General features: G+C 45.5%; 2 protein-coding genes and 1 long non-coding RNA gene across 4 annotated transcripts; 1 reads left to right on the top strand and 2 right to left on the bottom strand.

Moving 5' to 3' along the window:
* Positions 1-590: 590 nt before the first annotated feature.
* Positions 591-5,848, bottom strand: sytl3 (synaptotagmin-like 3). Of its 2 annotated transcripts, XM_011612199.2 has the most exons (14): positions 5,734-5,848; positions 4,403-4,584; positions 4,098-4,313; positions 3,660-3,727; positions 3,438-3,489; positions 3,282-3,351; positions 3,121-3,193; positions 2,778-2,905; positions 2,585-2,701; positions 2,304-2,473; positions 2,130-2,226; positions 1,895-2,065; positions 1,264-1,321; positions 591-771 (listed from the first exon to the last, which is right to left on the bottom strand). In XM_011612199.2, exons 2-13 carry the CDS (start codon positions 4,525-4,527, stop codon positions 1,289-1,291), a joined length of 1,320 nt encoding a protein of 439 aa, XP_011610501.2. In that variant the 5' UTR covers positions 4,528-4,584; positions 5,734-5,848; the 3' UTR covers positions 591-771; positions 1,264-1,288. The 2 variants fall into 2 exon arrangements, with proteins under 2 accessions (XP_011610501.2, XP_003971878.2); XM_003971829.3 differs by lacking the exon at positions 5,734-5,848 and having other exon boundaries at positions 4,403-5,273.
* A 311-nt stretch (positions 5,849-6,159) lies between these two features.
* enpp1 (ectonucleotide pyrophosphatase/phosphodiesterase 1) lies at positions 6,160-19,703 on the bottom strand. Its single transcript, XM_011612197.2, has 23 exons — positions 19,145-19,703; positions 17,569-17,641; positions 15,606-15,666; positions 14,788-14,885; positions 14,626-14,705; positions 13,822-13,941; positions 13,163-13,272; positions 12,963-13,028; positions 12,818-12,890; positions 12,489-12,597; positions 12,268-12,399; positions 12,163-12,194; positions 11,909-12,036; positions 11,285-11,354; positions 10,479-10,566; positions 9,590-9,774; positions 9,466-9,502; positions 9,236-9,396; positions 8,540-8,651; positions 8,120-8,194; positions 7,356-7,488; positions 6,749-6,896; positions 6,160-6,651 (listed from the first exon to the last, which is right to left on the bottom strand). Exons 1-23 carry the CDS (start codon positions 19,271-19,273, stop codon positions 6,490-6,492), a joined length of 2,382 nt encoding a protein of 793 aa, XP_011610499.2. The 5' UTR covers positions 19,274-19,703; the 3' UTR covers positions 6,160-6,489.
* LOC115253015 (uncharacterized) lies at positions 17,561-18,686 on the top strand. The gene is made up of 2 exons (XR_003891335.1): positions 17,561-17,684; positions 18,264-18,686. It is a non-coding gene; the product is annotated as an uncharacterized lncRNA (long non-coding RNA).
* Positions 19,704-19,904: the final 201 nt, after the last annotated feature.

The raw sequence follows: 19,904 nt of genomic DNA, 5'->3' as shown, positions 1-19,904 counted from the left end.
ACGTGATCAATAGCTCAGGACTGCTGATCTCACACTGGTCGTTGTGGAAACCCAGCAGATAAAAGGGGGTTAATGGAGAATACCGGGTGCGTGACATCAGCAGATCTCCTACAGGTTTTCTTTTTTCCTTAGAAACCAGAGCCTGAGGATTTCTTTCACATCCAGCAGGCTTCCACTGGCACTACAAAGGCTTCTTTGTACAGACGGAAACATCCAAGAGCTCATTCTAAAGTCACTTCCTTTCCTGCGACTCTCATCAAGTGTCTCTTCCAGGATTTTAAAACTGGGACTATTTACACTTATATATAGTTCAATGGTAAATTTTAGCTTTATTATGTCTTTTTAGGATTTTTTTATTAACTCGAAATATGAGTAGAATAAAATAATTTACTCCAGTTCAACAAACAGCTATATGTATTATCCACAAAAAAGTGATCTCTAAATGTTACCATTACTCTAAGCTCTATTGTAGATATATCTATGTTAAATTTTGGAGTTTCTAATATATACAAATACATTTTCTTGATTATGAATGTATTTATCCTTACTATGACAGTAGGATGAAGAGTGTACATTCAGACACATTCACGTTTCATAAGCCATACATAGTTTATTCAATACAAGTAAATAGAGATAACAATAGTGTAATTAATTTATGACATAAATAAACAGAAGTCCTCTGTCTCATAAAAAGGGATGGTCTTTGTGAAATCTGGTGTCACCCTTTGAAATGGGAGTTGTCTGTGAGAGCCTCCTTCTAGCATCAGACACCTAAGCACGCACGCACGCACGCACGCACGCACGCACACACACACACACACGCACACACACACACACACACACACACACACAAATAATTGACATAAATACACACCCATGCTTATTAAACCCTTAAGTCTCTTATGTATTGATTAACAGAAACACTCAAGAACACACAGGACGCACCTTGTGCAGAACTACAATGCAGCATATTTACACTCTGACACATGTGTCCTAAATTGTTTGCAGACAGAAGGTGTTTGGCAACTTTAATGAAGGCACTTGATCATTGTAACAAGCGGTTTAACCGAAACCGAACAAGTGTTCAAAATGAGTGCTATACCGCCCTCTAGTGACCATCACTTATCACTTCATCTAGGATGGTTTACGGTCACCATATGATAACCATAGACTCAACCCATGAATTGATTTTTTTGTGATGCATTAATCGATTAACCATTAATCGAAAAGGATCGATTTATAATATAAGAGTATAATTCTTACTGTCGCTGATGCAGCTCAGTATTCCTCAGTCCAGCTCCAGAGCGCTACCTTCAGGACACTAAGGTTGGAACAGGAAATCAGAAAGAAATTAAGTCAAAATAAGCAGAAATATTATTTTTAACCATATGGCTTTCATGGTTTGAAGGTCGATGTAAGAATAAGTAAAAACTAAATATAAATGCATATATATTACATTACAGTATTATTAAAAACATGTAGTCATAAAGCAATCAAAACACTTACTCTTGCAAAGACATTCCAAAGATGGCAAATTACATTTAACAAAAAAAAAAGAAAAGAAAAAAGAATGCATCAACCTTATTAACTTATGTTTCATATTGAGTTTTACTACATCCTGGTGCTTATTGGAGGCCATTAGTTCAGCTAAAGACTGGAAATAAGAGTTAGCCTGACTGTGTCCAGATTAAAACCTAAAGACATATGGTGGGAAACCTTATAAGGAGGGAAACCTTATAAGCAACTTTATAATGAAACATGAGTAACAATTTAATAGCTTTACAGAAGAATAAGAGCTGGAAGGTTTTTTTAGAAGACGCAGACGTTTTGAATCTTTTGCCCCCATATCAATATTATTTTGATCACAGATAATAAATGAACCTCGTTGTTTCACCTTCAGACTGAGCGGATACCAGTTGGAGCACTGGAAAGCCTTGTCCTCGAACCTCCAGCCGTCCAGGGGGATGAGGACCTCACCGAGGAAGGATTTCCGTTTCAGGGTCCTTGAATGCCACACGGAGGCCTGGAGTCGTTTCCCAAGCAGCAGGTGGCGCTCTATGCGATACTGCGAAACAGACAAATGAAACTACAGAACACAAAGAGTTAACAATCCAAATAATTACATTTACCTTTAAAACCTCATTGAAAATGGGATCTGTGGTGTTTTTCTTTACGGCCGTCTTCAGTTTGCTGCTCTTCTCTGGAAGCACGCACAGTTTGACGTATCTGAGAAGAGACGTGCAAGATGCTGAGGTTGCTGTTGCACGGAGACGAAGGCGTGCTGTAGAGGACACTAAGCTCACGGGTGACACTTCTTCTTCTTGGGGTCTCCATAGCTGAGATTTCTGCCGGCGCCCACCGTGACCTCCAGACAGGAATTCTTGGCGTTGTAGCTGAGGGAAAGTTCCAGCTCTCCCGTCACACTGACGCTCTCAAACACACCGCAGTCTGTGCTGTTGCTGCTGTTGCTGCCCTGAGGGGGGTCCAACACAGACAGAAGGCCCCCGTTTTACACTTGCAAAGGCAGAATGACTCCAGACTCCGAGACCAGAGCAGATTTTTAGTAGTATTTTAATCTTCCTACCCTCTTCCCTATTGAATAATCAGAACCAAAGGAGGTCTCTTCTTCTGCCCCAGTGGAAGACTCTTCCTGGTCACTGTCTTTTTTGAACAGGTTTGGTAAACTGGGACCATGGTAGAGCTGGACCATCAGTAGCAGACTGGTTAATTTCCCAGGTTACCCTCATTCAGGCATGTCTGTTACTACTGCTACTCACGTGGCCGGATTTGTTGATTTCGGTGTCAGACAGGCTCTTCTGTGTGCTGTACTGAAAGTGGGACCGTCTCCGGTTGCTGTTGACACTCAGCAGATCTCCTCTCACGTCGTTTTGTGAGGTGGAAATCTCTGTTTTGAGGAAGCACAAAGCGGAAGGACTGAGCTCAGTTTAAAAGACTAATCTGTCTTCATCATCCTGCATCTGCAGTTTCTGCTTACGCAGTTTGGACGGTGAGGCGCTGCTTCCTTTGCGGTTTGTGTGTGCGTGTATCTGTGTGTGTGATTGAAATCTAGCATCTAATCTCGCCAAGTTGCATAACTCCACACTCAAAAGCAAAACTTACTTTTAATTTGACTTGTGAAGGACACCATCAGATCCTCAACAGACTTGGTGAAAGGCTTCGAGTCTTTAAAATCCTGCGGAGCAGAACGTTCATTTGGCCCTCAGGTTCACGTTCAACACCCCCATGTCATCAGTAACACTGGAAACATGTGCATGCCTTACCCCCAGTCTGCTCAGGAACTGCTGATCCATGTGAGGTGGAGGAGTAGGAGGTATGACTGATATGTGGCTGCTAAAAATGAGTGAGGGGAGAGTAAGATTTTCCAGTGTGCTTTTTTCAGAAGCATTTAAAATGGATAAGAGAACACTGAAGAGCACCTGTGGATGCTGTACGCCTGTAACAGCTTCTCTCCAGTGGTCTCGTATTTGTCTGAGGAAAAGACAAGAAATGTTACATCGCGCGCGCGTATACACACACACACACACACACACACGTGGATTCACTGTGTAAATTCTGCTGGGATCCTCCATATTTTATCGCTCAGAATAGAACATCAATATTGCATTGAACCTTTAAAAAATATAGTCATTTAAACAAACCTGCGGTGACTGGAAATTTGTTTGCCCTCATCTCTATGAACCAGTCTCCTGATCTGAACTTCACTTCTCTGAAAGGAAAAACAAATGAAAACAACCGCTCATCTTTAATGTTTATTCAGTCTTTGGAAAAGCTTTGTCCTTTACTGTCTCTCCACGTTTTCCCCAGCAAGTTGTACTTTTTACACATTTAAAATGCACCAGTTGAAGATCACAGTCCGACTTCAAATTTGAAAAAGTTGTTTCATTTTCGACCACGAACAAACTAGTAGTAACATTTGTAGCCCCGTGGTAGCAGCAGAAAAGCTTGTTTGCAGGTTTATTGTGGCATTCACATCCTCCAAGACATTTAACTATCCGGTCATGTACCAAAAACAAAGTTCTCATGACATCATGACATCATGGCGTGCTCAGCAACAGTAAGTCAAGAATGAGGTTAACCTGCAGGCGTGGCAGACCGTGCACCTCCAGTCCTCCGTTCCCACGCCCACGCGGCACCTGCTGCAGATCCTGTGGCTGCATCCGAAGCACACGGCACCCGAGTTCCAGAACTTTCCCAGTGGCCTCTGGCAGCGGGCACACGTCCGCTCGCCGTACTGGCGGGTGTAGCTCTTTGCGCCTCTCCTTCGCAGCTCCTGGAGTTCATGCTTCATCCTCCTGAGGACAGTGACAAGCAGTCTTTAAACTGAGCAGTGGAAAAGTTTGATAACCATTATATTTGTGGGTTCCTGCCCATAAAGCCTCACCTTATCCTGTTCTCCTCTATGGTGCGCAGCTGCTTGTCCCTTCTGAGAACCTCCAGGACTCTTTCTCGCTCCTGAGACTGAAGCAAACCTAAATCCATCTTCAGAGAACAGTCACTGGCGCTCATCTCTCGGCCTCTCTCTCTCTCTGCGTCTCTTAAAACCTCCCCCTACAGGTCCCTCCTCTTTGAGAAGACAAAGAGAGAGAGGGAGAGAGGGTTATTTTTAATCTGCGGCGACCCCTCGTCTCCTGACGCTGATCTCTGTCCACGTCAGAGCTCCACGAGCGTTTGCAAAAAGCCCCCGTTTCAATATTGATGCAGGCACCAAGTCGACACGGTGGCGCAGTCAGCGAGAACCTCCCCATACAGGATCTGAGGAGGAGTGAAACTCAGAGGCGCGGCTGATTCTCTGCTGCGCTGCTGCGCGTCCTCGTCCTCCCCTCCCTCATCCGCTGCTCCTGGTCCCTCGGTGGCAGGAAGAGCAGTGGTGCTTCACTGATGCCACAACAAACTAAATGCCAAGCCTTGCATTATTGATGGCCCACGGTGTGCTGCACTTCCTTCTTTTTGTCTGCCGGTCAGTTCATCTGTCTTTCGCCCTGTGTCCTTGTGAGTTTTGCCCCTTTGAGCAACAATTTTGTGCACCCTTGCGTGGTTGTGGGGGCCCTATGTCCCATTTTTGCACGGGCGGACCTTAGTTTGGTTGCCGTACAGGCTGACTCAGGGTCAGTTGTCGATTCTACTCTGTAAGGTGCTATTTAAAGATCTCCTGATTCGAAGGGTTCCAGGGAACCCGGCGTGACACGACCATTGGCACGTCAACAGACTCATTTGGCATTTCCCACGAAGAGCGCACTCATGATTCAGGTCAGTTCGGTAATGAGTGCGAGTTCCTATCTAAGAAGAAGGGGCGTGAGCCCACCGCAGCAGTGACAGTAAAGGACACTAGAGCGTAGATGCTGTCACCCAAATATGGAAGAGTAGACGAGGAAAGAAAAAACCCTGCTCACGTGGTGTCTTCCTGGAAGACCACTGTGATGCAGCCTGATCACCACATAGTGGAAGCTGTGCGACAGCAGCAACCAGGTTTCTGTTTCACTGAGCAGACGGGTTCTTTCAGGGGGCGTCGGCAAACTATGTTCAACACGGTGGGAGATCTGACTGGTCTGCCGAGGGATCAAATCGATTGGGATCAAAACTGGAATGTCAAAGGTCACCATTGAGGTGCGACCCACAATGTTGAGTCTACTGACGTGCCCCTTTTAACCCCCCCCCACACACACACACAACACACACACACACACAGAGGAGAGAAGACTGCAAAGATCTTACCCTCAGGCCCGCTGTACTGGAGTGGTCAGCCAGAGGAAGTGGCAGAATTTATACACAGCACGAAAGATAAAGAGCTCAGTTTCCTTCCTTTTGGGTTTCACACATGTTGTGCAATCTGAAGCACCCCCCCCCCCCCCCCCCCCATCCCCCCAAAAGCACCATCTACCATGCGAAGGTTCAGTTTTTCTGCCTGCAAAGCGTCTGAGAGCAGGTAAGTGCAGACGTGATGAGTCTGCAGTTGAAAAGAAAATCCAGCCCTGAAATGAAAATGGAAGGTGCTTATTTTTCTACAAATGGCTTGTTCGGCGTGGTGGCGCCAAATGGGAAATTCACAAAGGCTTGTGCAAAAGTGGGACGATGTGACCTAAAAAACGCCAACAACCGACGACAATTGCAAAAACCACAGGCCGAAACACAACGAAGTTCGGATGAAAGGCTCAGAATCTCTTCCACTCCTCGATCTTTTATTTTGGTCATGATAACGTTCTAAGAAAACAGTGCAGCTGCTCAGCAGATGTGTCTTTGGTTCCAAAAAAATATTTGTATCAACATGGGAAAAAACCCCAGACAGATCAGAGTCAGAACTTTATAAAATATTCCAAATTACAGATACAAAATCAAAGGAAAAATCTGGCTGGAAATGTGAGCACAGGGATGGTTTTCAGACCCACGCTGTAGGTCCTCTGTCCGTGTCTCTGTGGACGGAGTCTTGATGGACAGAATGGACATGGCTCCTTCTGGACGTTACGGCTTCAGTCAGTGATTTTGTGCACTGTGTATAAAAGTCTTCAGCTCTAGCGTCTCCTCCACCGACAGCCTGTCGTGGTAGAAGCTCAGTCCAGTCAGGAGCTCGATGTCTCGCACTCGGGACACGTGGAGCTGCAGCCAGTCCTCCACCCACGTCAGGCCTGACCCCATCTGAGGAAAAAAGTGAAGGGATGTGATGCACGATCATGTTTTCCAGTGTGGGATGTGTCAGCTGGGTCCTGCAGAGGCAGCCAGAGGGGTCACTCACAGCGCAGCTCTCTGTGTGATCCTCTCTGTGAGGTAGGACGAAGGACCGGACCCGCAGGGGACCCACACAGTCGACGGGGCTGAAGGTCGGGTTCCTGCAGCTGGTCAGGATGATGAAGAAATGTGTGGGCGAGCCCAGGGCCCCGTTCCTGGACGGCAAAGGAACAAGATCAGAAACTGCAACCCTCACTGAGTTCTTCGATTTACTGAGCTGGCAGGAAAAAAAGCGGATCCGATTTTCAACTTGTTAATAAAGTTAGTGGCGCAGAGTGGGCTGCTGGACAGCACCGGACCACCAGGATATTTTTAAATACAATAAATTTTGCTTTCTAAACTGCTGATCTGCCTTTGCCCTTATGCAGCGTCCACCCTGTCATCCCCTCAAAGGGATAAAATGGTCAAAAAAGAAGAAAAAAAGGAGGAAATTCATTGTGTTTTTTAAAAAAAAGTTTAACGGCAACAGTTGACAAACATGAGGTTGCGGATTAACATGAAAACTTGAGAAGCTGATGGCGAAAAAGATTTCTTAAGGTGAACAGAGGGGAAATGACACAATGCCGGTCAACTGGCAAACTGTAAACTCTGTCTTGCACCAACGCGCGCCCTACCCTGAGCTCGCTTCCAGGGGATCAACATTTCCGTCAAAGTCTTTATCGAATATGGGCCCGCTCATGATGTTCACGCCGTTCAGCTCTTGGGAATACTTTGGGAGGAGAACATCGTGTATATGATTCCAAACATCTGTGGGAAGATCACACAAAGCACAAAAAAGCAAGAATGATAAATCCTACCTGGTAAGCATGATAACACAAATTCAGTCTTGGCCATTACCAGTTAAAGTCAATTGACTTTGACTTTTTTGTTGTTTTTTAAAATTTATTTCCAAGTTTTATCTCAAACCTGGCCATTTCCCACAGCCCGCTCCTCGCTGTAATTCGACATATGTGCCACCAGGAGGCACTATCGGTGCATAATATAAAGTTTGCGGGGAATTTTCTCTCTACGGGATCCCTCATCTCAGAGTTTCCATTCACAATATGGGTGGCCCCTGTAAAGTTCCAAAGCTATTTGTGTCCCTCCCATTGATTAAATCCTCTGGCAAAAAAACCCCCAAAACACACACACACACACAACAAATGACCAAATGTTTGCGAACTACGCGCATGCTGTATGCTGCTGCATGGGATCATAATTACATAATGACTAGCTTAAGTCAAAGGTCTACTTTAACTTGTGTGTCATTCTATCTGAATCACCTTTAATGCAGCCGGGCAACAGGCCAGTCTATAAATCAGACCCGTTTCATAACCAAGTTGAATTATTTTATATAAATTCCACCGCAGAAGTCGAACAAATTAAGTCTCCGTCTCACCTGTGAATGCAGAGAACATTGGTGCTACGTTGCTCGTGATCTTAGAGTCTGTGGGAGACCCCAGGACGCTCAGATCTAAACAGCGAAAGGGACAATTCAGCAACTCTAAAATCTTTGAAATAAGGGTACATATTCAAACATACAATTCCTGTGATGGCGGTGTCACAATCAAGGAAACAACTACCAGTAGAATTGTTTTAAGTCCTTTACATTAGTAAGTTTCATGTTAAAAATGAAATTCATTTATCTTCAGAGACACGTGAGTTAACAGGATGAGGGATGCTTTTAAGTGTTGCACCCTGAGCGTGCAGGTGCATTTTTACATCTGAATGTGCCTCTAAAACATGTCATGTTGAATTCAACACCAAGCTGAGGACAGCATGTCCTCAAACACACACACACACACGGACACACACTCACTAGGGGGGTGCAGGAGGCCATAGGGCAGACACAGCTGGCCGGTGGCTGCTGGAACTCGCACGTCAGCACGAACACACTCCACTGACCCCGGGCTCAGGGGTTGGACTCTGGTCTGAGAGAAATGATCCGTGAGTAGCAACAGTGTGGGGGAAAAGTGTCTATTATTATGAATTAACGAACAGACTAAGATAAACTGTAGACACAAAGATGCAGAGCCAAATGGAGGAACTTTTTTTTTTTAAAATGTGAATGAGAATACCGCACTTGCAGCAATACACGACACACATGACATTTGCTAACACCTCCAAGCACAGCTAAACACGAGCAGGCTCAATGAAATGTTAACAGATGGATGTTCACTAGACATGAACGTTCATGCAGATTTAAAATTTCAGCATGGTAACATTTTCCATACCGATATGTTCACATTTGGAACAGTTTATCTGAAAATCCCCTTATAAAGCTAACATCAATAGCGCTTTGATGCTCCATCATTGAGACAGCAAAGCACAACAGTGTGAACCCTTCTAGAGGAGGCGGCTGGCCCTGAGGTCATCGTTTACACTAAAGCTCAACTGCACCGCGAGAAAGACAAGTGTTTTAGTTGCTTAGAGAAGCTGTTTTAAATACCAAACACCCTCTCACACTCTCCCGTCAAACTAGAACCCCACATGAAACACGAGTGGCAGAACTCACAACCGGTTGGATGGTGTAAGACACCCAGAGGGGCATGAGGCGGTCGCGGCTGTAGCCGTTGAGGTAGTCGACGTGATGGAGGAGGCAGAAGGTGACCCCGGCCTGGAGGACTCCGGGGGTGCCGAAAGGTTGGTGGAGGCGACGGAGCGTCGCTTTAGTGCCTGGATGAAAAAGGTGAGAATGTTGATGCAAAAGGAAATGAGCACTAAAAGAGACAATAAGAAACCTACTGTCATTAATCTGCATCCGGCTGTTCAGGGCGGCCTCCTGAAAGGAAATCACCACTGTTAGCTTGCGTGCGAGGCCGCCACCTTGCACCAGTGAGAATGTTCGGCGGCCCGGATCAACACGTACCATTTCCTGGGTTCGGAAACTGCAGGCACATGGTGGATGGGGGGCTGGGATGGAGGAGTTGGCCTCGCACTGGCTGTCATGTGAGAGCTGTGCCGGATGCACCGGTAAGTGGACGGGACGCCTCAAGAGGTGATTCAGACTGCCGTGCGAGCCATTGTTTGGAGCAGGACGGATCCCAAGGAGGTCTGGAGAGGAAACGGAGAGCATGGAGGTGATGTGGCTGTTGCTGCCTACATTTAATCCATCACATCGAGGAAGACAACTAATCAGCCTGCGTGTAACATGATTGTGTAAAGATTGTGAGGCAGAAGTTAGGTTCTTCTCCGTTGTGACTTCCAGATTGCCCAAGTGATTTTAGCTTTAAGCTACATTCAGGAGTCAGTTCACCTGGTCCTTCTTTTGAACTGCCAAAACTATGACAAATATCACCAAAAAGTGATCACTGTGATCATGTTCTCAACAAAAAGATCGAAATTACTGCCATCTAAACAAGCTGCCGATCACAGGTCGCAACACTACCGTCCTCACTGCCCTCTCAGGCTGCCGCCCCATAAAAGGCTGCATTGGTGAGCTTTGATAACATCAAAGGTTGGAAATTGTACTCATTCAAAGCAGCTGATGAAAAGAAACATTTTAAAAAAATGAAAACACTTCTAGAGTGGTTTAAGATGCCATCACGAGTGAGCCCAGCACTGCTAATGCTAGTCATTTCAATTAAAATCACATTTTAACCATACTATTTGAATGCAGAGAGATTGTTTTGTACCAAAGTGTGTTCTCTGGTTGCCTGGCAACCTGTATCATATCCAGATTTCATATCCTTCTCTCATGGCAAACTCAGCATGTTTGTTGATGTCAATTTGCAATAGAGATATGAAGATATACTTACCACACATGAGGTTATATATTTCAATGTTTTCGAAGGGCTCCACGACTGTGTTGTACTTAAATCCTGGACCGTGACCAAGGAAGATCGCCTGCGGAAGAGTGACATTTGTTCTTTGATTCATTTGTGTTTGAGGACCATTTTAGCTGCAACGCCGGTATCAAAATCCACACAAACTGCACAAAGAGCTAAAATAAACTAACGCAGCAGAATGACCTCACATAACCTTGGAAAGGGGCCATCTGGGTGGGATTTAGACACATGTGCAGGGGAAAGAAGTGTGTGTGCCGGGAAGAGGAGTGTGTGTGCCGGGAAGAGGAGTGTGTGTGCCGGGCCCTCGCGGCTCTTCTACTGCTGTGTGTGGGCAGGGAAAAAAGCAACTGGCAGGACTGTTTACTTTTCTTCCAACTCAACCTTGTAAGCCAATTATACTTATTTGAATTCCAGTGTAAACCACGTCTGGCAACAAAAACAGACGCATTATGATGACTGACTTGAACGTGGCAGACAGAAACAAACGCGATCGCAGCAAGTTCAAATGAAGGCTTTGGAGTAGCATTTAGAGCACCACGCAACACCCTGGTGGGACTTCCTGTGTCTTTCAAAGCAGTGAAATTACAACTGATACCTCCATCTCACAGGGGAGGTACTTGAGGATGCCAAAAATGAAAATCCATATACGGATGGATCCGTTCCGGCTGTAATTCAACAGCACTACAAACAGAACGGAACAACAGCGAGCCGCTCCCGTCGTTCTTCCAGATTATGATGCTAGATTAGGAAGATGTAACAGTGAGGAGCCCTCTGACCTGCATGTTGGTGAAGAGGTTATCAGAGCCGTGGAATCCCCCCGTGCAGTATTTGACTTCCTTGCGGTTGCTGTTGAGAGAGAGAAAGAAAAAGGCTTGTCCAGAGAGCGAAAGTAAACACAGGGATGAGAGCAATGCGGCTCCATTAATCCTAAAGAATTCCAGGGTGAGCAAAGCTGAACTCTAAGTAACTTAAACGCTGAGGCATTTCAGCCATATGGTTCCATGATTGCATGATTGCTACCATCCCTCGTCTCCCACATTTTGTCCAACATTCATCATAAATGATAGCGGCGCCGTTGCCCTGATACCTTAAAATCTGGCTCACACACGCTTATAAAGTGATTTTATACCATCAGATCACATCCGGCTGAGCAGAATTGAATCAGTTTGTTATTTCTTTATGCTACGTGGTTTTAAATTGATCCTATAAACGCATATAATCACTTTTCCTGATATTGCTTTGGTTTTTCTTTATTTTCTCCACATTTAGGCTACACAGCATAACAAAATGGATAGGTGATCATTGTACAATAGCCGTTTATAGCACCCCCTGAAGAGAGACAGAAATTTACGCCACGTGACTCTGCCTCGCTGCGACCTGAACGGGCCGAAGAGACTCACAGCGCAGCCTGCCATCCACTCTTCATGTACAGGTGACCTCTCTCGATGCGGTTGTTGTAGGCGAAGTGCAGCCGTTTGGGGAGGTTTTCTTTCAGGTATGGTGTCATTACCTGATTAGCGGTCCTGCACTTCAGAATACACACAGCAGACGGGAGTCAGGGACAGAAGACTTGTTTCTCACGGAGCTGAACTGTGGGATCGTCCCTCATCCCCATTATGAGTACAAAATTATCCATTTGGAATAGTTGGCATACCGATAGGTTCTTCACCAGGCCCTCGTAGTTGACTGAGGGGGAAAAACAGAGGCCGGCGGTCAGAAATGAGACACACGATCAATGATGCCGTGCACGGGAACTCACAGGAGAAGTAGTTCTCAGGGAGGCGGGTGGGTCTGATGCGAGCAGCCGGGCCCTGGATGAGGTTGAAGTCGTCCGTATTTTCCAGGTAGTTTGACACAAATACGCCCCTTTCACACGAGGCCTCCTCCATACCTGTGACACACAACAACAACATCAACCCGTTCTCTTTCCCATAAAGGATTCCCTTTTGTGTGTGTGTGTGTGTGTGACAGCGAGCTCACCGTGATCCGACACAACGATCACGTTGACGCAGCGCAGCAGGCCTCTCTGGATCAGCCCGTCCATCAGAATTCCCAGAATTCCATCGACTTTTTTCAAAGCGCTGACCACCTGAAGGCACAGAGGTGGCCACTGACATCACTTCCTGTCAAACATGCTAAATAGACAACGCCGTCTTGTGCCAACAGATGCTGCTGCCACAGCTGATGAAGGGGTGTCTGAATTCAGCTGCTTTCCCAGGTTGAACTTTGACCCCACCAGGGTGCTGTGACACCTCTCTGCCTTAAATGAGGCAAAATCCCGCAGGATAAATATTAAGAGAATGTCTGACCTCGCTGCTCGTCGGGCCATATTTATGACCGGATGCATCCGGTTCCTCCAGGTACAGGGTGTAAAAGTCAGGCCTGAAACAACAACAGCTGCCGTGATGACCAGGAACGCGACAGATTCCCGTAGCTTTGAAGCGCCAGATTTACCTTTGATCTTCAGGTAAACTGAGCCAGTCGAACAGCGTCGCCACTCTGTCCTCGAAGGAAACGCTCCTGTGCACCACGAAGAAATGGACCGTGAGTGCGAGATCGCCACATCTGCTGCTTTTCTTTAACTTTAGTAGACGCGACCTAGAAACTAAACAGGATCCTGTGGGACTGAGCCTGTAACACGGAGCCGCTCTTACCTGTCATACTTCTTGTACAAGTTCGGAAAGGTGCCGTTGATGGCGACGTCTGACCCGGGCCAGAAGAAGGTCGCCGTCTTCAGTTTCTGACGCATGGCTGTGACCCAGATCTGAGAAGGTGACACGACCACTTCACACACGTTTCACTCGATTAAACGCCCTTTGAAAATCACCCCTACGTTCACTTAGAGCTTGAACTCCTTTCATTTTTTACTGAAGGATTAGAACTCTGGGTCGGGCTCAGATGTGGGGAAGATGCTGTAAACTCAATTCAAAGGGGTCGAAGGTCACATATGCTCCTAAAGCCATCAAGCTAAATGGAGTCAAGTTCAATGGAACCTCTCAGAGTCCAGAGATGGCTCAATATCTGACTGTCCCTTCCTGCAGCAGCGGTTCCATTATTTCGATCTTTGGGAAAAGCTGCATTAAGAGTGATTTTTCCTCTCTGTTCCTGACAGAGCCGCTGACCCTGCATGCTCTATTTGAGAGGGCTTCCTATCGCAAGGAGAAGGGATGAGACTGATGAAGCACTATTGGTCATTAATCAGTGGTGAAAATCCATCTTTGTCAGGCCGGAGCGTGACAGAATAATTCCATGAAAATGCCTCAGATTTGCCACAGATTCGATCTCCTGACCGGGAAGCCCATCCTTCACTTACTGGCTCTCCTTGGTACCACTTTGAGTTAAACTTCTCTTCCGTCTTCAGGCTGAAGAAAGCGTTCCGGGACACATCGTACATCTTGTTGTCCACGATCCCGTGAGACTCGGGATACAGACCCTGCAGCAGTGGCAGATAACAACGCTCAATCAACGCCGGCTGCTTTTGGCTGCAGCGACGTCATGGGGTCATAAATACTGTAGTAACCACAGAAATGTCTGGGTGTGATTCCAGGAATTCCCTGCCAGCTCTGCGGCTGCTCTTTGAAATAAATCTTAATAGTACTGTCGATTCCATGAAGGGAAAAACTCCAAATGATGATCTCAAACAGCAGCGCGGCACACTGAACAGTCCCACTGTAAAGTCGAGTCAGAGTTGGTGTACATCAGGAAACTAAAACACACCAAAAACAATTGGGGTACCTTGAACGCCCCACAGAAAGAGCTTCACCCCCGATCGGTTCAAATGTTCAGATTCACAGACTAATTAACCTTAAATGCTGCATCAATGTGAATGACTGAACAACTACAATATAAATGCCACAGAGGTCTGGTGGCAGTTGAGCTGCTCCACCACATGCAACATCTGCTTTCTAGTCTGTTGCACATATGGATTCCATTTCCTCTGGCAGCATTTCAGCCGGGGGTGCTAGCATATTTTAACTTGGCTATTTTTGTTTGTTTGTTCAGGTTATATTATATATATTTCCATCGTTTCATGCGATTGGTGGAGGAGGAAATGTTCTTGTACTGTAATAAAATCCTCCTTAACTTTTGTAGATCACAGATAAAGGCTACAACTCACAGTGACGATGGTGTAATGGTTGGGGAAGGTCTTTGTGGGATAGACAGGCCTCAGGTGTGCTGTTGTGGTTCCAGCCTTTCCTGCAACAGAGTGTTCGTCTGTCACTCCTCATGCGGTCCAAACACACCACCAGCTCAGGAATCAACTCTGCTGCTGACTTACGCAGCTTATTGATGACGGGAATGTGGCTTCTGTGGTCTTTCAGGTATTCTGCCCGGAAACCGTCCAGAGACACGAGGATGAGGGGAGGCTTGGAAAAGCTGCAAAAAGTGGTAACAACAGGAAGAAAAACAGAAGACTAAATAAATATCTGGTACTAAGATGCTTCACTTTACGTAGGAGGGCTGTTAGGTTGTACATCTATATAAACTGTAGTTACGACATATTGAGTTCTTGATTCTTAGTTTTGTTGTTACACTTGGCTACAGTGTCAAACAGCTGAAGACAAACTGTCACGCTGCCCTCTAGCTGCCGGAGGTCTCAACTGTTCACCATAAACTACAGGCCAACATGTTTTCAGAAAAGTTAGCATTTAAAAAACAAAAATATAGACATCTTTTGAGAACAAATCATCCGCAAGTGTAGTCTGGCCAAAGGAGTGATAAAAATAACTGACTGAGTAAGTGTAAGCATGTGTAATTGCCCACTTAAGGAATTTGAAAGGACACTTTCAAACTAAACACAACTTTATTTATAGTCATAACTTTTTCTTTCCACAGCGTTAAAGTCTGTCTGGTTACACCCTCAGCAGGAGAGAAAAGCAAACAAAAGCTTTTGACCGTGTACAACCACACAGGACGCATTCATCGCTGCAGTTAGCCTAGTTCTCATATAGATGGTGACTTTTTTCTTGGTCGGCCACCAACAATGACGAAAGACACAGATGAGAGGAGATGATGTAATAGAAGATAGACAGAACTTTCCACTGTAACGGCCTCATTTCTGACTTCACACGTGTAAAAACAAAAACATCGCGTTACCCTGATGGACACTGTGGCTGCTGAATTTCTTCATCGGTCTGCTGCAGCCAGAGTTCTCCTCCTGATGAAGAGATGAGCATTTTTTTCCTCTTAACATTCTCATTAATGTGATGTAAAACTCATTTCCAAATAAGGATGAAAAACACACGGTCTAATGGTGTCAAAGGGAAATGCAGCTTAGCTGATAAGTTAAGAGTGTTATTATCTGTGTTACTGCATCATTTATGCGATTCGCTGGGAAAATACATTAGTTGTTTCACACAAAGAAATGAATTACAGAATCTTGACCACTGGTCTGTGTTGTCATGGATACCAGAGCCATCTGTACACTAAGTCCTGGACAGATAGCAGATATTAACCTGGTGAATCCTTAGTTTGATCTGTGGGTCAAAGGCATAAAAAGGAAAAAGGAAATGAATTGTTATTAACCTACTTTCACCTTTTCTTCTCCAGGAACATTCATATATATTTTTCCTGTTCCAGTTATGAAATAAGACATCTGTGAACATCTGTGTTTGACTGTGAGAGATCCTGATCAGATAATTTGATAAATCAGAGTGTTTTCCGCACCATGGGAGTATATGACATCCTACCTGTGATTGTCTACTGTCGGGTGTGTTTGGAAACTCATTCTAAAGGTCACTACTAAGGGCACAAGTTCTACATCCAGGAAGCTACATCACCACCTCACAGGTTTTTTCAAGGCCCAACTTGAACTAGTTCCACGTATATTTATGAAAATAAAGGACAGGACAGAGGAAGAGCATATTTATGAGACGCCCTTCCTCGCTGCCCCTCCAGGTCAGACACTGGGGTGCTCTGTCTCCAGGAAACAACAGTTTTGGGTTTAACTTTATCTTTATCTAACAGTATTTATTTTTTATTTCCATCTTTGTCCAAAGGCTGCACTTCCAATAGCAGCCTGGTGAAAAATGTGAAGTTTCCTGCAAAGTTGCATCAAAGTGAGAGAAAGTACATGTTTGTGAGTGAGTCATGAGGAGAAAATAGCCCATTTGGCTTTGGTATTAGCTTGCTATGAATTGAAGCGGAATGCCACAGTAGAGAAAAAGCCCCACCCATCCTGGCGGCAGTTGCCCGCAGTCCGAGCCGCCGCCCCCAAAATGGACGAGGTGGGTTTCTGCACAAAGAGCGCAGCGACGCTGCTGCCCACGTCTTGGAGGGAGAGTTGGAAAACATGCCAGCCTCGGGTGAACATTCCCGTGTCACTCAAACGTGTGTTTGTGACGTGTTTTTGGAACGGTGGGCTAAAAAAGCCTCATCACTGGAGCCTGACAGAAATAAATCCCATGAACTGCTCATACGCTGGGGGTTAACGCTCCTCTGCCTGCTAACCCTAACCCTAACCCCAGCTGGTCGGTAACTCGAGCTCCTGCGGAGTTTCTTAAACGCTTCACAGGGGAGCTCTTGCACGACTCGGCAATTTCACTTAGTTGGTCCCAGGACACAGATTATTTGATTGTTCAGGAGTTCGCATTGTCATCATGCTGAAACGTCCCAACATGTAACCTGAGAGGACGGTTATTCCTGTCTGTCTGCAGTAAACAGAGAGACCCTTCACTGAGAGCACATACATGGGACGAGAGTTACAAAATGTTTACTTTCCTGGACGATCACTACAGTTCTATTTGGCTGGACTCTATTAAAACTGGTTCTATTCGCATGAATTCGGGGCTGACGTGAGGGACACGATTCTTATTTAAGTATGACTGTTAATGTCAGTGACAATCATTTTGATAGGTTTAAACTGATATTTCATAGAAATGCACATTCTTTAATTGAGGAGGGTGGCAAAACCTTTAACGACTCCAAAACACTGACTCATATTTTCACCTCTTTCCTGTCTGATTACAGGCAAAACTCTGTGGCTAAGAGATTAGAGGGGTGGGGCTCACATTTCAACACTTTTGTCAGCATGTACACGGAAGTCTTTGTTTACACTCACTTGATTCATCGTGGCTCTTGGTCACAGAAAACACCACAGCCAGGATGACCACCAGTAGCAACAGCAGCACCACCTGGAAGGCAGACGACAAATGTCAGGAGTGATGAGAACAGTTGGTGAGCCGCCTGCTGCTGACATCTGTAGATAATCAGACTGAAACATAGGAACGTTTCTGCTAACAGCCCTTAAATCTACAGGACTCCAAACTGTACCAATCCTCATAAGCACAACTTCTGTGGCAACATTATCAGCCTTACGCTTCACCCAAACCCAGGCGCGGCGGGTCGATTCCTAAAAAGTTACACTGTGATGCTAGCGTGTCTTAATATGGACTCTTTTCTGACTTTTGCAATCCTAGAATGACATTTGTCCTTTATTCTGGATGTAATGAAAAGCTGCCGTGCCCGTCATTTTAAAATTCCCTGACCGCCATCTCCAACTGTCCCAACGTTGGTTTTGGTGCTCTATAATCAAAAAAGTCAAAGGGGGGGTGTAGGCAGAGCTCTGTCGGCTGCAGGCTTCTGCAGCCCCAACTTATCTGTATGTAATTAGAGGGGCATTTTGGAAAAGTAAGACTTTAGTTCAGGGAAAGGGCTGTTTAACTCTTATCATTATCATCGCCAGGCATACGAAGGTAATCAAGCTCATTTCATCCATGTGGAGTCAGAAAGCTTTTAATTTATTCTAATTCACAGACGGGAACGCCTTGACAACAGCGAAAAGTGCCACATGGATGGCGTGTCTGCCTGGCTGCACTTCTGAACAGCTGCGTTTGGAGGAGAGGAACAGAGACCCGGATGGAGCCCAGGCTGTCGAAAAACAGGCCAGATTCCTCAGCTCACCTGTAACTCCACTGTTGGCGCCATTGAAGAGTTTTGAAGTTGCCTTGAAGATTAATGACCAAAGTCTTTGTCATCTAAAATGTTGCAACAGCATTTACAGGCTCAAACAAACAGGAACACACTGCAGCCCAGTGTGCGCTTATTTCACAATGGCAAAAGGCTGAATGTGTGAGCTGTCAGGACACAACTGAGTTTAGTCAGTATGGAGTGGTCTGTCATTGGTAAATCCCATGTACTGTGTGCTCCCATGAATGAACTGTCCTCGTGTTTCCTCGTTGTTTGTGACGCTTTTCATTGTTTTCCTCACCCCCTCCTGCAGACTCTCTTGGCGCCTGTTTCTTTGCACTTGAGTGGCAACAGTTTGTTTTCCACGTTCACACCTACAGCACTGCCGGCCTGTAGGTGTGATAGTGGCCTCCTCTGTCCTTTAACACCACTGCTGTGATGATGCTGAGTCCAATTCACACACGTTTCTGCGCTGGGAACTGCTGGAAACAGAACTTTCTTTCTGCCTTGGTTTAACAATTTAAAAAAAAATGTTTAAAACATTGGATCGCGTGAGCTCCTCGTGGTCCACGTCCAGCACTACCAGAACATATCTATAAATTACAATAATCCGATTTATTGCTTGCATCGTGGGGGGACATACATCTTAGTTGGGGTAGCTACTTCTCATGTGGGCAAAAACTAAGCTCTTTTGGAATAGGCAGATAGGAATTATGGTCAAAACATACCCCTGTAAGGATTTTCCAGTTACTCTTCTTGCCCGCTCCAGTGTTCCCTCTCTGACTCTCCACCTCTGGGGTCCCAAAAAGGGACGCAGCCTGTTCGGCGGATCGTTCCTCTCCTTTGGCTCCCTCCATGCTGACTGAGTCCCACTACGTCCCTGCAGAGGTTTCCAGGAGGAAAAGTGCGAAAGGCGGACCGAGGAAAGTGACTGCGTGCAGGATATGACCCATCTGCTCCAGCGTAGCGCCGCCTCGTTTCTCCTCCGTCTGCGTCGCGGTGTTCGCCGTGCGACTGATGTCAGGAGGCGCCGAGGGGCCCTCCGGCACTAAATCTTGCGTTGGAGCTTCATTATTGAGGATAAACACATTCTAATTGATGTTTTTTTTTTTGTTATGATTTTCCAAATGGCTAAAACGTTGAAGTTCATCATAAAGTTGTGTTTACAACGGCCGAGAACTGCTGCCACCTTGTGGCCATGCTGTAACGATACATTGATAACATTTAATTATCAATTATATAGATTTATAAATATGCAAGCAGTGAGATATTAGGTATTTTAAATATTTTTATTTGTTTTTTTTAAGGAACTAGCTCCCTAACGTTTCATCTTGATGGTGATAACTCTGAACGGGCTCTTGATATATTTATGTATGTTCTTTATTTTTGTCACAAACATCATTTTGGCATTTCTAAATACAAAACTTACAATTTTCAGCCAGTGGTCTTCTTTGAATAGAATAACCCTGGAATAAAATACCTACATAT

This window comes from Takifugu rubripes, chromosome 16, assembly GCF_901000725.2.
Source record: "Takifugu rubripes chromosome 16, fTakRub1.2, whole genome shotgun sequence".
Lineage (NCBI taxonomy): Eukaryota > Metazoa > Chordata > Actinopteri > Tetraodontiformes > Tetraodontidae > Takifugu > Takifugu rubripes.
The sequence above is the reverse complement of the archived record's forward strand: the minus strand, read 5'-3'. Positions and strand labels throughout refer to the sequence as shown.

What these genes read in the sequence shown, in the direction of transcription:
- sytl3 (XM_011612199.2), bottom strand. Translation starts at nt 4,527, where the DNA reads ATGAGCGCCAGTGACTGTTCTCTGAAGATGGATTTAGGTTTGCTTCAG. An exon ending in AAATCAACAAATCCGGCCAC is followed by an intron (nt 2,702 to 2,777) that starts GTGAGTAGCAGT and finishes CTGATGGTCCAG; the next exon opens with CTCTACCATGGTCCCAGTTT. An exon ending in AAGAAGAAGAAGTGTCACCC is followed by an intron (nt 2,227 to 2,303) that starts GTGAGCTTAGTG and finishes GTCTCTTCTCAG; the next exon opens with ATACGTCAAACTGTGCGTGC.
- enpp1 (XM_011612197.2), bottom strand. Translation starts at nt 19,273, where the DNA reads ATGGAGGGAGCCAAAGGAGAGGAACGATCCGCCGAACAGGCTGCGTCC. An exon ending in GATCGTTGTGTCGGATCACG is followed by an intron (nt 12,400 to 12,488) that starts GTGAGCTCGCTG and finishes TGTGTGTCACAG; the next exon opens with GTATGGAGGAGGCCTCGTGT. An exon ending in AGTGGATGGCAGGCTGCGCT is followed by an intron (nt 11,355 to 11,908) that starts GTGAGTCTCTTC and finishes CTCTCTCAACAG; the next exon opens with CAACCGCAAGGAAGTCAAAT.